We start from the raw sequence: 14924 nt of genomic DNA, 5'->3' as shown, positions 1-14924 counted from the left end.
CGCACGCACGCACGCAACACACACACACACACGCACACACGCACAAACAGACCCACCCACCCACGCTCTAGACTTTCTTCAACTGATGCCAGACACAGCTGTGAGCACTTTGAATAACTTGTGTAGGCCGTAATCTCTCAGCTCACTTCAAAGTCTCTCGCAAGTCCTTCTCAATGTGTAACCGACCCTTGACTCTTTATCTATGTTTTATAATGCACCCTCTCCGAGCTGATATGTCAATCATTCAGTTGAGTGATTGCATGGGCGTTGCTGGGTGTGGATTTGTAGAACCATTTCTGCCAAATGTCCCGCTGTGATTGTGTAGTTATGTCTGTACTTTGCAACATGTTTGGGGTGATTAACAGTTGGACTGGAGTTGAACTCACAGTAGTTACAAACCAATAATATTGCATTATGTTCCTGGTGGCAGTAAACCATGACCGTATAGCCTATAAATGTTATTTTTTTTGTAATTTTCCAGACACATTATCCGATGCAAGTTATTAGCAAAGAAATATATCTTTAAATCATTATAAAAAATAAACTAGGTTCATTAATAAACTAGGGTTGTTTAGGTTGTATTTAACACTGTATTTAACTAGGTTGTATTTAACATTTAGATACAATTAGCCTACACCGAGTATGATTTAATAGTAACATGAACGGAAGTGAGACAACATCATTGGAACGCATTTTATTCTCTCAATTCACTTTTTCACCAGATAATGTGGAAATAGCTAAGAAACATTGAGAAATGGTTAGAAAACAGCGCGCGGAGTTTTTCGGTGCGTTGCCTTTTTAAGAGCAGAGCTCCGTCGCTCATTAGCATGATGACGTCAGGACAGTGAAGGACTCCAGCCTGTGCTGCTCTCCAAACAATCAAGGCGATGGTCCTGTCGGCACAGTCGTGCTTTGGAGGGAGACTTTTTCACAGCGAAAGCCAGGGAAACATTACAACCCCTGAAATGTACCAGAGCCCACCGGTCGCGGTGGATTAAAACGGAAACTTTTACGATGGCCCTGAACGTGAAAAAGTAATCAAAACAGCATCATCCACGCAGCGGACGTTCAAGCCAGCGAGGAACGTTAGATGCACGCGCACTGCTAATATGAGCGAACCGAGCCGCCGTCTCAACCCTTGCTGCACTGACACGTTTTTACTGTTTTAACCAGTTGGAGCAGGACATTGGCCGGCTTTTATCTGTTTACTATCATTCTACACTCAGACTAAGCTACGAGTACGACCTACAGGACCAACCATGGCAGGCAAGCTGGCTGCACAAGGCACGGGAATACTGCTCGTGACAGCCAACGTCGGCTCTCTCTTTGAAGATGTAAGTTGCTCGTGCGATGTGTTGATGATCCCGGTGCGGTGGTTTCGTACGCGAGATGTGAACGTTGAACCGGCTTATCCCGGTTATTGCAGTGTTGTTGCCGTGTTCTTGATGTGTCGTGATCTTAACGTGTATCAAAGATCGTGGTGTTGCGAAGATCATACGATGTATCGTTTGTATCGCTTGACACCTTCGACTCGTTACTGCAAGATCTCAAAGCATGGGCCCCCCACATTACCATGCAAATACACATGTGATATGCTTTTTATTCACATCTCCGTTGTCGTTGTGCTTTTAGCGCTATACGAATGCCGCAAAGCGATCTTAAGTGTTTGTTGTCATTGCCTACGTTTTTTTTTATCTTCATGAATTAAAATGATGTTTGGTTGACACACTGCTTACAGCAACGTAGGCTCGGCGTTGGGCATCATAGTGGCACTAATCACATTTGGAGATTAATACAGACACATTTTATGAATGGGATTGTCAAACCTTTGCTTGCTTCTACACTCTCTTTGCAGTCTTCTTGGTTATTAGGGCTTGCCAGTTATAACAAGGGTGGTATGTTTGGCGGATTTGATCAAACAATGTCTTAGGTGTAAACGCGATGTGTCAGTTTCAGTGTTGTGTGAACAGTCAAGAGAGCCCTATTCTCTCTCCCCACCCTGCCACTTCACCTCCTCCGCCCCCGTCTAGTGTGAACTGCTGGCCCCTAAACGCGGCATCACAGCAGTTTCCCCTTCCCCTCTGTAGTAAACCTATTAATAGCTACTCTGTCATGAATGCCGAGCTCCGGCTTGTCTTCTGGATCGTATTCCCCTCCGCATTTATATCACCGAGACCAAAAATACGGGGGGCTCAAAGTAGTCTCTTTTTTTGCTAAGAGCAAGCAAGAGGCTCATCTACAGAACTTTTTCTGTGTGCGTGTCTCTGTGTTCGTGTGTCTATTTGGGGTTGAGTTGGATGATGATATAGGCCTACTTGAGAGTTGAATGAAATCTTTGTGGATCGCTATTGTTGCTTTTCACAAGATAAGAGCAGCTGTCGTCCGGCTGCCACAAGATTCTGTCTAACTACGGTGTCATCAGTCTACTTTCACCACATAATTGTTGTTCAAGTGGATAAATTAGATTGTGACTTTCTGCTTATGGTTGTTGTCAGTCAGACAACAACCACAACCCTTTCTGCTTATGGTTTGAGTCAGTCAGAAAGTCAACTTTCTGACTGACTCAAACTCCGATCCAACTTCACGTTTCTATTCTTGCAGCATGTTGCTTTCCATTCCTATACCCCCCCCCCAAAGGCTGTTTAATGAAAAAGCTGGGGGAGTAGTAAGTGTGGTTGGCTGATCAATAGGGGGAACTCAGCTGTAAAGTCGGTACCATCAGTCCAGCGGGGGTGCCTACTGGCCAGACAGCCTCAGTGACGTCTACGCCTATGGATCTCATTCTAACACCCAGCTGTTTATACATCCGCTCTGTTTGGAGCTCATCTGACACCGATTCACTGACACCGATTCACTCCCACCTCTACCAGGCCGTGTGCTTTTTACATTTATAGACAACTGATGGCCTCTCAGAAGCTGAACCAGTCTAATGTACTGTTATCGGATGAGAGGGAATTTAACTCCAAACAAATGGATCAGTTAGTGCATCAGCATCAACATCTCAGTCGGACATTCAACCCCCTAAGCAAGTACACAAACGCATAAGCCAGCACACAAGCACAAAGTGAAAGAATGATGTACAGCACAGTAGTTAAGGTAACCGCTTCTTTTTCCAACAAGCTTCGCGGTCACAGTGTGATAAACTCATGACAAGTTTCTAATGTGAAAATGTGGTAATTCGATTAGATTGATCTATGTATGAGTCCTAACCTTTTGTTCTGACAGCAACTGCTGTTTTGATAAAAGTATCTCATCTTTTAATTGGGCTTCCACCTTTTGTGTGTCGTGTATGTTAATATCCAAAAAAATTCAAAACAAATATCTGTGCATCGCATGTCTTGTACTTAACCCCAAGCAATGACGGCTCTAGTGTGGCCTAGGAATGTTTTATTCAGGTTCTAACAATCAGGCCTGTTCTCTCCGCGTCATTTTATCTATCTTTGTTGGCCTTCATGACTGTTTGCTTTTCATGGTTTTATCTATTATTTGTTCAGGCTGCTGTCTACCGGAAACAGTTTTGGGTGAACAATCAAATTCAGTTTTTAATATTTCTTGCTTGTCTATATTTTTTCTATTCTAAGGTGATGCTATGGGCTAATTGACAGTTTGATATTAGATGAGTGAACTTAACATGTTGTACTCTAGGGTTAGTATAAGTATAAGTATGAAGCTATAACGATGAGTCATATATTGTCTTTGATGCAGAAGACCTAAATTGCTGTGTCTTTTTATTGTAATAGAAATGTGTAATAATAATAATAACATTAATAATAATAGTAAGTCTGTTCATTGGCAACATTGCCACTGCCCCAATCTTACGTCTATAGATGGGTATGGTCCCTTCTCTGTCTAGCGCCCCACCTCTGATCTTTCACAATCTTTCCACCTCCCCATAGCGCTACCTTTTATCTTCCTCATCCTCTCTTCCTCCCTCCTCCTCTCGTGATTACCCCTCCCTCTTCTCTCCCTTGTGATGGTTATCTAGCGCAGGCCACCACAGTACGCTCTTCTAACAAGATTCGATCAAAACCCCAGTGAGCCGACACATTAAACACTGCCAAAATAGATCAAAACGCAGGAGAAGCCCAAAAAACCCTCTCCACCCAGAGCGTCCTAAAGTCAGGTCCCTGTGTGCACTGCGCTGCTCGGAATATTCTACACCTCCCAAAGGGCTCCTAAGTAGCTGAGCACAAGACCAGCTGAAAGCCTGTCCATGTCGGCCCCGAATAATGACATGGGCCCTCTTAAGTGGCCCAGAAGCCACAGCCCTGCTCATGGTTTCTCATCCTGGTAGAGGATGAGAGGACACGTCCTGTCATCAGGAGCATCTTTTCATAGACTGCTGACGCCAAGGCTGATTTTTAAGGGTCGGTAAATAATGAAACTGAACATCCTTTGGAGTGTTTGTAGTGTTGGTTTCTGATCTGAGCGCTGTGTTGCATGTCACTTAAGTCCTGCTGCTGTTGGGTGGAGTGCGTTGTGTGATCCGGGGGCTGGTGTTTCCTGAGTGTCTTTGTGTGTGGTCGTGAAAAAGGCTGGAGTGTTGAGACCATATGGCTGAGACGAGTGATCGTAGCTGGCTGGGACGAGGGTTCCTAGCAGGCTCTACACCGGTAACGAGACCTCCTTTATGAACTGTCTAGTGTCAGGCTGCATTTATTCTGTTTGGGGGAATCAGCAGAAGGTTTAACCTTAACCTAAACCATCTGCAGTATGAGATTTTCACTGCAGTCATCACCGTATAGTTCAGAAGGTTCTCACCTTCCTCTCCACCAATCATCTTGATTAGGAGTTGGGGGAGAAAATGGAGGGGATTGGTTTAAAATGTCTACAATTTAATTTTCCTGTATTTTATTGCCTTCTTTCTATGGTCCCTCTGTCACTTCTGCTGCATTCAACGTCCAGCATGTGGCTGCAGGAGTGGAAAAGTTTATGAAAGAAGGATCAGATGATGCTATTTTGGTGTTCCCCGTGCCTGCCCCTCCCTCGCCCCCTCAGAGAAGCCAAAGCAGAATTTCAAAGAAGAGGAAAAAAAAAAAGACTAGAGTGATGAATTAAGTATCAGCTCTCGACCCCAATTGAACAGAACACAGCAGCCTCTGCCAGAGCCCTCTCCATGCCCCACCTCTCTCTGCTACCCTACAAAAAGGTACCCTTAGCATATTCACTGGCTTAGATATCGACTCCCCTAACTCAAGTTGCATAACCTAGTATTGAAAACAGAACCCTGTCGGCCCATCAATCCTGCCACAACAATAGATCCCTCTCAGCCTGTGCCTCAACATGGAAACGTATGGAACTGATGGAGAAATATTCATCATGTAGTAAACACTTTAGCAGTGTTGGCCATCAGTCTCCACCAAGAGGTTGATTTATTGATTCTCTGAGCCAAGGACGTACGAGTGAGCTTGTTATGTGAATGCTGTGGCTCGACATGAATAGATCAACATTAAAATGGTGTGTAGCATGCATCAGTGCCAGTGAAGGCCATATGCAACAACTCTGTCTCAACATTCAACATGATGGTTTCGCTTTAAACGTCAGCACAATTTACGTTTGGCAAATTAATACTCCGCATGTAGTATACAATCTTGGGCTGAATGTCAATCAAACTGGCAAAATTCAACCAGATGCCGGAAAATAGTAGTAGTATTATTAGTAGTATTGATTGAACGTTACTCACTCTTTCCTTTCTTTATCTAGACTTAAAAATCAAGTTAGAATTCTACAGACCTTGGTTAATTTTGTTTGTCAAATATGAAGTTTCATCAAGTATATAATATAAGAATTAGTCCTTAAATGTTCCTGTTTTATGCTGACTCGAAACTAATTGTACCTGATTTCGGCCATAGCCTGAAGGCTTCTCTTGTTAACCAGGGAGTCCCTGTTAAGTAGTGTGCTTTCCCAGTTCTCACCCTGAAAACCAGTTATTTTTGGATTCAACTGCACCAACAAATTAGGGTTAGGGCCCACCAGGCACTGGCACATAGGACTGTAAAGTTGAACATCCAGCTCCTGACAATCAATATTAGCTTTCATTTAAATCTTTTTGTATGCCATATGCAGATAGATGCAGACCTTTGACAAGCAAGGAGACTGGCTGGTAGGGATTAGGATGTAGTCATTTTTTTTACCTCCTGAAAATGACGCATGAAAGCATTTCGGAGTTGATGACGTTGTTTGGAATAGAGTGGGGGATTTGCAATATTTTCCAAGCAAACGGCAAGACTAATTGGGCACAGGATACAAGTGGTGTGTGTGTTTGTGTCAGTTTTGGAGGGAAGTCCTTGTTATAATTAAGGACATTAATTTAAATCCACTATTTATCCATTCTCACAACATCCATTCACTCATTAAAGGCTAAGGTAAGGTAAGAGGCTACCGTAGCTTCATAAGTTAAATCTTAAATATCAATTGATTTGAATGTAACCCTTCGTTGCGTAGATTGCGGTGAGGGAGTTCCATGGAGTTCTTTGGTTCTTAAAGCCTGTAGCTCCTCACGCCTGTACCCTTTAGCACTCCTCTATCATGTCTGCACATGCTCGACAGACGATGTAAGCCTTCTTGACGAATCGTTAGTAGGGAATAGGTCTGGAGGAAAGGGGTGAGGGGGTGGGGGTGGAGGATAAGGGGGGAGGTGGTGGAGTAAAGGGGTGAGGTGGGGGACAGGGTGGAGGCTATGGGTAGGTGGTGTAGGTGCATAACTTTGCTCAATGGTTTGTGTTGGAGTTGGATTGTATAAGGTGTGGGTTCATCTGCTGCTCATTGCATCAGACAAATAATGGTATACGTTGGGATTCTTTGAAGCAGGGGGTGGGGGATATCTGTGGCGACGGGCGATATTGAGCTCTTGCTCTGTCGCCTGTCTTCTACGGTACACTGCTCCTCTTCTAGGGTCTGTCCCGTAGTACAGCTCTGGCATTTTTATTAAACCTTGTCTGCCCTGTTTTTTTTTTTATTTTTTAATTTTTTTATTTTTTACAATTTTTCCCAGACTAGTTTGTATGCCAAATATATTTATTTTGTGACTGTTCCTCGAAACCCTCCGCTGGCCGTTTCAGAAGGCTGATGTTATTTATGTAACCCACATTTTTGTGTGGATGATGCAGCAGTGCAGTCTTTACATAACCAGACGCTTTCTACCAGCCCTAAGCTCCTCTCACCCTTCCACACTTACTCAACCTGCAATGGCCACTCCTTCCCTCCATACTGCATTTTCTCTCTACGAGTCCACACTAGCCCGACTCCTGGAATGTGACTACTACTACTGTTTCCCAATTATGAGATTGAATGTAAAGTCCTTTTATATCCATCACAGACTTGCTAGTTGAGTCCAGGGGATGGGGGTTGTGTAGTTTGTCTATTAGTTACAGTGGATATGTAAAAGAGTGTGACACTAATGTTATAGATAACGTGTGTGTGTGTGTGCGTGTGTGTGTGGATGTGGGTGTGATCCATCTTATTGTGTGCGTGAATGGATATTAAGTTCTGACAATAGGCGCTCTGTCTAATTTTTGCCTCTTAAAAAACATTTCACTTCACAATCCTCACCCGATCCATAATTTCTACCTCTCTCTAGAGTGTTTTGTGGGAAACTTCCTCCTTTGTTGTTCTTTTGCAACACTCCAACAATGGCGGGAAAGACAACAAATCAATAAATAAACGGGCAATGCTGAGCAGACCATAGTGCCTCAGAACCCCACTCGGTGAGGGGACCACTCTGGATGGGAGGAGGTTTCCTCCCATTGCACAGCGGGGGGCCCAGCTCCGATGCATGTTTTCACTCACTTCTAACGTCTCCCGAATAAGGCCCTGAAGTGCATTGCAATTATCTGTCCACAGCTGGTTTTTGTTTTTTTTCTGTTGATTTAAAAAGAGTTGTCAGTTGAAGATCCCTCCTCTCCCTTGTTTTGTCCGAAGGCTGAAATTGATGTCAGTGAGACCGCATAGACTCTCTTGCTTGCTCTGCTCACCTGTTGGTATGAGCCGACAAATTGTGTCGTACATGACGTGTTTTTTCCCAAATGTCACTGCAAAAGCAAATTTACAAAACAAATATTAGTTGGGTAACCAAGGCAGAAATGTACTGCCCACTGTTTTGATGACCGATTCTTTCTTTTTCTATTCTCCACACAAATGCCGTCACTCGCTTTGGCTGTGAAAGACTGGTGAGTTGGAGATTCTTGCTGAGCAGTTTTGTTGTGATGGGCGTCCTTTTCTTCTGACTCATTGCTACTTCTCAACACAGTGTGACTTTGCATCCAGAAGAATGTAGCAGCAGTTGTGGGATGAAGGTGACGGAGGTGATAATGGTAATGTGGGAGATGATGGAGATGGTTTGATTTATAGGTGGCTGCAAGCCTTCATGCTGATGGCTCTTTATCTTCTTGGCAGCTCTCCACATGGCCGAAGTTCAGAGGCAGTCTGTCTGTCTGCGTCTCTGTCTCATAGTGAACAATGGAGTGTGTATGTTAATTATGAACACACCCAGCCAATTCCCAGCAGCAGAGCTGTTGTTTTTGTATACTTATTGTCTAGGCCCTGTGCACACGCTGAATACGTGGATGATTCCAAGGTCATTGTGTCAGACGTCATCTGGCCAAGTCGTCACACAGGGTTTGCTAATGCCACTATGATTCTTCTTCTTTTTCATATTGTGAAATTCTTTCTCTCTATTGTAGATGAAGTTTAAATGAAATTGCCATGTACCCCAGAACACGCACAATGTTATCCTTATCACACCTAACTTAATCTAACATACATTCGACTGGCTGTGTGTATGCTCTGTAGCATATCATTTGAGTTTTGGTTCCCATCAAAGGTTTCCCTCAACTACCCTAATGTTAGTATTATATCGTTCAACTCTCACATATCCCCTAGAAGGACAGCAGTTGAACAGAGTGGCTCAGGCTACACTTACTCACTGAATCTGTTGCAGGAATATCCTCATAGCTGCATTTATGTTTCACAGGCCTCCCCTCATCACGTAGCTCCTGCGGCATATTTGTTTTGGGATGCATTTAAGTGTGTGTGTGTGTGTGTGTGTGTGTGTGTGTGTGTGTGTGTGTGTGTGTGTGTGTGTGTGTTGTCACACACACAAAGTAAAGGATAAATGTTTGTTTAGAGGTTATAAAACCCACTGAATTAGATTTTTTACTCACTCACTCACTGTGTGTGTGTAGAAGCGAGTTCTCCATCAAACCCAAGAGAATGAGATTATTTTATGACTATCATTACACCGGTACTTTCCAAGTACAATACTGCAACCTTGTTACTAGTTATAACTTGTGCATCATCGGAACCAAGTTGGTTCAAATGTCGATAGGGAATGTAGAAATTCCCATGCAAATGCTATGAGAGTAAACAGATTGCTTATCTGAATAGACGTTAATAAAAGCCAGTTCAGGGCCTAAATGGAGTTGGGTATGCGATAAGACCGCAGACTGAGTAGGACTGATTGATATTTCATCAGTCCACACGATCATATTGTTATCATCCCAGTATTGTCTACTGTCGCCGGTACTAACATAAACACTGGGAGGAAGCCATTGTAACACAGTTACTAACAATTAGATTAAACAGGCTCATATGACAATAAGAAGATATGACACTAAGTTATGAGATATGACATAAGACTTGCATCTGAGAGGTTTTGGTCGGAGCATAAGAATTGAGATTACTTAGCAGAATTCATTTCCATGTAATTTGTGATGACCGCATTAAATGTAACATATAATCCCTCCTTATCTCACAGGCCTGACCCTTAACCTCCCCTGGTCCTGTCTGTGAGAGAAGAACCAGGAAGTTGGAGCCTGTCCAGTGGTTTAGGGCTTTATCTCCCTAGAACTCCTTGTGAGTTTATATTATCCTCTCGGCGGAGCTAATATGAGAGAAATGCCCTCTGTGGAATATCTTTTCCCCCGGGCTCCATAACTCAAAGGGGCAGGACGCTTGGTTAGCTACATTATTAGCATAGGCGCTTTCTTAACTGTTCAAGAGTGTGGGGGAAAAAATATGGTTACTTCCTGGGGTTATTTTCGTCTTCTTGGCCCTGCTAAATAGTTCCATAACCCTCACACTCGTGCTCCTTGCTCAAGGCAGGATGGGAAGGACTCCGGCCCTCCACTAGACCTCGGAACAACAGAGTCTCATTCAGTGAAGGGATGTAGTGGCGGCGCCCAGGCCAGCGCTGTCGTAGCCGCTAATCAAAGTATGGGTAGCGTCCAGGTGTCCTAGAGCGTGCGTCGCGTTGGTAAAATCGAAACGTTCCTGTTTACATAAATATGTGTATGTCGATCTCCCAATTTAAGGAGTGGGGAGAGTCAGGAGTCACTGAGAATTGAGAACTGAAAATGTCTGTTTCGTCGGGTGATAGGAAGCCGAATAGTGCTTAAGGTGTTTGAATCAGCTAAAAGGCTCTGGGTCCGATCCCCCAAGTCCACATCTACCTATAGGTGTCCTTTACGATGAGCTGTCAAACCCTTGCTTGCTCCAAAATAACTAGTATCTGAATTTGATTGTGTATATAGTTCCAATTATATAAAGTAACAGAACGGTCAGACTCAAAAACAGTTACACAAAAGCAAACATAACTACTTAACACCCTTACTTCTGCTACTATAGTAGCGCTTGCATCACAGTCCAGCCGACAGGTGGTTTTCCAACAGGCGTCCTTCTATGTCGTGGAAACTCACGTTTATGAATGGGTGTGTGCTGCATGCGTGCGCATTTCAATGACACACATTAAGCATGGCACACTTTGTGCGTGGAGACATATATTTGCCCATGTAGCACCATGCATGTGTGTGCTTAGGCTTTAGGGTACAGTGTTATATTATCAAATTAGCAAAGTGTGTGTGTGTGTGTGTGTGTGTGTGTGTGTGTGTGTGTGTGTGTGTGTGTGTGTGTGTGTGTGTGTGTGTGTGTGTGTGTTGTCCAAGGTGGAAACTTGCTGTGTTTGCATGGTGGCCAACAAACAGGCATGCGATAATCCACCCCACAAACGCACGGAAACACACATCCTTTTTTTTTAAACAAACAAGTGCACGTTGCCGTTATTTTTATTTTGGAACATGTCCTATGTTGCGGTTTGGAGTTTGCTTCACTGAAAGACTGAGCTTCAAATGAATGGGTGAGAGGTCGCTTCACTGTTTGGAAATCCTAAATGGGCGTGTGTGATAGAGGCGCAGGGTGGCAAGTTGCGTTCCAACTTGACTAAACAACTCTGTGCTTCCTTGTTCCCTGTAAGGGAGTCTTCTCATAAGAAAAGTAGTAGTCACACCCTCTTGCCCCTCTGACCAGTGCGGTTTCCGCGTACTTCAACATTGCATCATCGTTCACGGGCAACCCTTGCGTGTTTGCACTCCTCCGGGTGGCTGACTTAATCAATCTCCCACTCATTAGCTCACTCTCTCTCGGATGTCTCTGCCCTGGCTATGTCAGTCACTTCTCGGGCAAGTACCAGTTGATCCCTTGGCTGAAGACTACCAGAAGTGGGCCTGGGTCCACAGTAAAAACAGTATAGCTGACATAGTTACCGTCCCTGTTACTCCACCCCTGGCAGGTGTTTTTTTAAGGAAGTAGTTACAGGTTTAATTGGAAGTAGTTACAGGTTTATGATAACTTGGCCCAGAGTACTGTGAAATACCTACTGGCAGACTAGTTTTCCATGATGGTGTTCAAGTATTGCAGCATATCACTGCCAAATATTGCGAGCAAAAAAACAACTGCACGCACACAACCAACACATCCATGCACACGGATGATGATTGCGAGAACTTGTGCTACGGGTGTTTATTATTTTTGGTACCAAGTGGGTTGAGCCAGCCATGGCCATCACAACTATAAATGTGATTGATAACTGAAGAAAGATCTGATCAGTTTTTGCAGGTACAAGAGCAAAGAGTTAGTGAGCACGGGTTGCGTGAGTCAGCTTCCCATTATGTGCCCCGCTCAATAAAGGATTTTCTCCTTGCCTCACAGGCTATATACTTGCTCTCACAAACAGATAAATACTGGGCACGCTGACATTAAAAGTGCTCGCAATAATCGTTTGTGTGCAGTACACGGATGTGTTCGTTGTGCACGCGCTCAGTCATTTTTGCCATCGTTTTTTTATTTTATTTCTGGCAGTGATATGCTTCTAGGGTTTCCTGCTTGGCTTACTGCTTAAGAGCTCGCTGTCTGTGCGAGAAATGTAAAACATCTTCTACCTGTAATCAGGTTTTTAGTTTGTTATTTTGCCATGTACTTGCAATGGCCCCTGCCTGAGCGTGTAATAAACCACAGGAAATGGCTTGAACTCATTTTTGGTTGTAAAACTGTCCCCTGTAACACTGTACAAGCCATACTCTACACTTTTCCAATCATTTGCTCCTTCCAGCCTGCTAAAAACTATCAACAGGCTCATTAAATTGACAGAAACGCAGCAACAAGGGTTTTTATGTGGTCTTTGGCATCTGCTTTGTGTCTGCCAATGAAAAATATTATATTGTTATGGTTCTCCGGTCCACAAATGGCATGGCGGCATCGATAACTACAACCATACCTGTATATGCCATATATAGCAGAAGACACAATTTCTGAGGAGCATTTATTATTTGAAATTAGAATGTGTTTTTGAATTGGCTCAAATTTATGCCAATTGATATCGCTAACCATTCAAAAGCAGGCATGTGGCAATTACTGTGTTGTTGAAGGGTTCCTTGCTGGGGCAAATGGGGTCCTCTTATCTGATTGGCTGCTAAAACATATCATGTTATCTGATTGGTTGAAGACAGGGCCGGGAAGTGGCTGCCACTCTGATGAAAACTGCCCTTGATCTATAAGAGCCTGAAATCCCTCTGGTCAGCTCCACAGCCCTCCTACCTTACTTGCTCTGATTCTCTTCCCCGGGCTCTTCCACCCGCACAGAGCACGACAACCCAAGACACAGTGGACACTCTCCCAGAAGTCATCTAGGTACCCACATGTTAGTTTTCCTCTATTGTGAGTTGTGATGCATATCAGAAAATAAGTGGATAATTGTTTAATAACATTCATCAAGTCATATTTCCTGATCTTAACGGTGCTTACTGAGCTGTGTCCCCAATGGAGCTTTCCGTTGTATCCTATGTATATATATATTGACTATAGAAAGGCAGCTGCACATTGAACAGCATTTTATTATTTATAGCAAAGAACGCATAGTTGCATACATGCCATTAAAAACCATATCTTAGTGGGCCGCGCCCCTTGGGATTTTCCCTTTAGCCCATCTTGGCCAAAGGTCAATTAATGGTTTTGTTGACCTGTTGACCCAGGAAAGAAGAAGTAAGTAAGCTTTTTCGTTTTTTCAAGTGTTTCTCATTTAATGCATAGTTGTTCAGAGGCTGAGTGACATTGTCTGGCGTTTGTCCGGCAGTGTTAAGATGCAGGCCCTGGTACATGTGTTCAGTTTTTCAATAATGTATTTTTTTATTTATTCTTTGAAAGATTTTGGATATTCAACAGATAATCATGCTGAATTATCGATGTGACACAGTAAACTAAAGAAATGTGAACTATGAAACAAAGTTTAAAACAGACTTGTGATGTGTGTAAATTAATGGAAATTTAATTTGAGCACTTTGTTTTGATAAAAGACAACATATATAATGTCACGTGTCACAAAATATATTGCATTCTCTTTTTCAACAGTTCACTGTTGTGTGTCACTAGATGTTATAATGTAGGCTCCATGCAAACACAATTAACTTTGTTACTGTTGAAGTAGGAGTAGCAGTCATGGGGAGCGCCTTAAGAAAATTAAACAAAGAGATACCACAGGAGGTTTTCCTCACCTCTTTTTCCATCAAGAATGAAACTATTCCTTTTTAGTTACTTGAACTGCAACATAACAGTATAAGTTTGTCATTGGCACTTGATCAATGACTTCAACAATTAACAGCTAATTACCGCTGTGAAATTTAAGATTAACTCATCAATTAACGGTTGATTCAACTTATTTTATCCAAATAACATAAGGGCAATGCAACATTGTGGCAAAGGGTTGACCGTCTTAAAAACCAATATCCAATATTGTCCGTTGGTTTTACTTATTACTGTGGGTAAACAAAACAGGGAGAAGAACACTTTTTGTGCTGTTTTGGTTTTTGTTTAGCATCTGGAAAAGGAGATTAGACGGCACTTTGTCTCTCAATTCCTGTTTACGCCTCTTTCTCCTGACGGCCTGCTCACACACCCTCATCCTGTGCTGTGTGTGTGAGAATGTTTCCCATGTCCGAGCTGTCTCCTGCCATGTCTTTTCTGTTCCAGGGGGGTCACAGGAGTCAGACAGGCCCTCCCCTTTGGTGGTGGGCTGGGTCAGGGGGGGGGTTTAGATGATTGATGGGACCTGACCTATTAACCTGTGTTACCAACCGTCTCCATCTGTAGAAACGATTCCACCTATTTCCAGAAGGCAAACCCCTTGACTATGTTTGCAGAGGTATGAGCGAAATGATGGCAAAGACGCTGCTCTGAATCACTTCTCCCACTTTGTTTTTGAGTCCCTGTGGAGGCAGTTTCATTTTTTGTGAAAGCTCCGGTGCAACACAACACCCATTGTTGTTGTGTTTTTTTAATTCAAACTTTTGTGGGGTCTCCATCCACATCTTTGCGTTCCTGTCCGTTCAGCAATGTCTGAGGGTCGCTCTATTTCCAACTGCGCTCATTTCCTGGTAATCAACTGAACAAGTTTTCCACTTTCCTACCCTAACATGTATACATTGTATACATGTGCAAAGTAATGTAAACACAGTAGGAGCCCAAGAATCATCTGTTTACCAACTGTGCATTTGTTTTACTTGGGAACGGAAAGACCTTGACTAAGAAAGTATTTCTACATCTTGCACATGACGTTTCCCGACGGAACGCATTGATCACAAGGGAAGCAGCGTTATTTT

The 14924-nt window shown here is 43.3% G+C and overlaps 1 protein-coding gene across 2 annotated transcripts in view; it reads left to right on the top strand.

Moving 5' to 3' along the window:
- Positions 1–889: 889 nt before the first annotated feature.
- inpp5a (inositol polyphosphate-5-phosphatase A) overlaps positions 890–14924 on the top strand; it is a 120521-nt gene continuing 106486 nt past the window's right edge. For both annotated transcript variants that reach the window (XM_079730804.1, XM_079730805.1), the window contains exon 1: positions 890–1334. In XM_079730804.1, coding sequence (XP_079586930.1) covers positions 1260–1334 — 75 coding nt within the window. In that variant the 5' untranslated portion in view covers positions 890–1259. The remainder of the gene's footprint in view (positions 1335–14924) is intronic.

This window comes from Pollachius pollachius (genome assembly GCF_949987615.1).
Source record: "Pollachius pollachius genome assembly, chromosome: 2".
Classification (NCBI taxonomy): domain Eukaryota; kingdom Metazoa; phylum Chordata; class Actinopteri; order Gadiformes; family Gadidae; genus Pollachius; species Pollachius pollachius.
The sequence above is the reverse complement of the archived record's forward strand: the minus strand, read 5'-3'. Positions and strand labels throughout refer to the sequence as shown.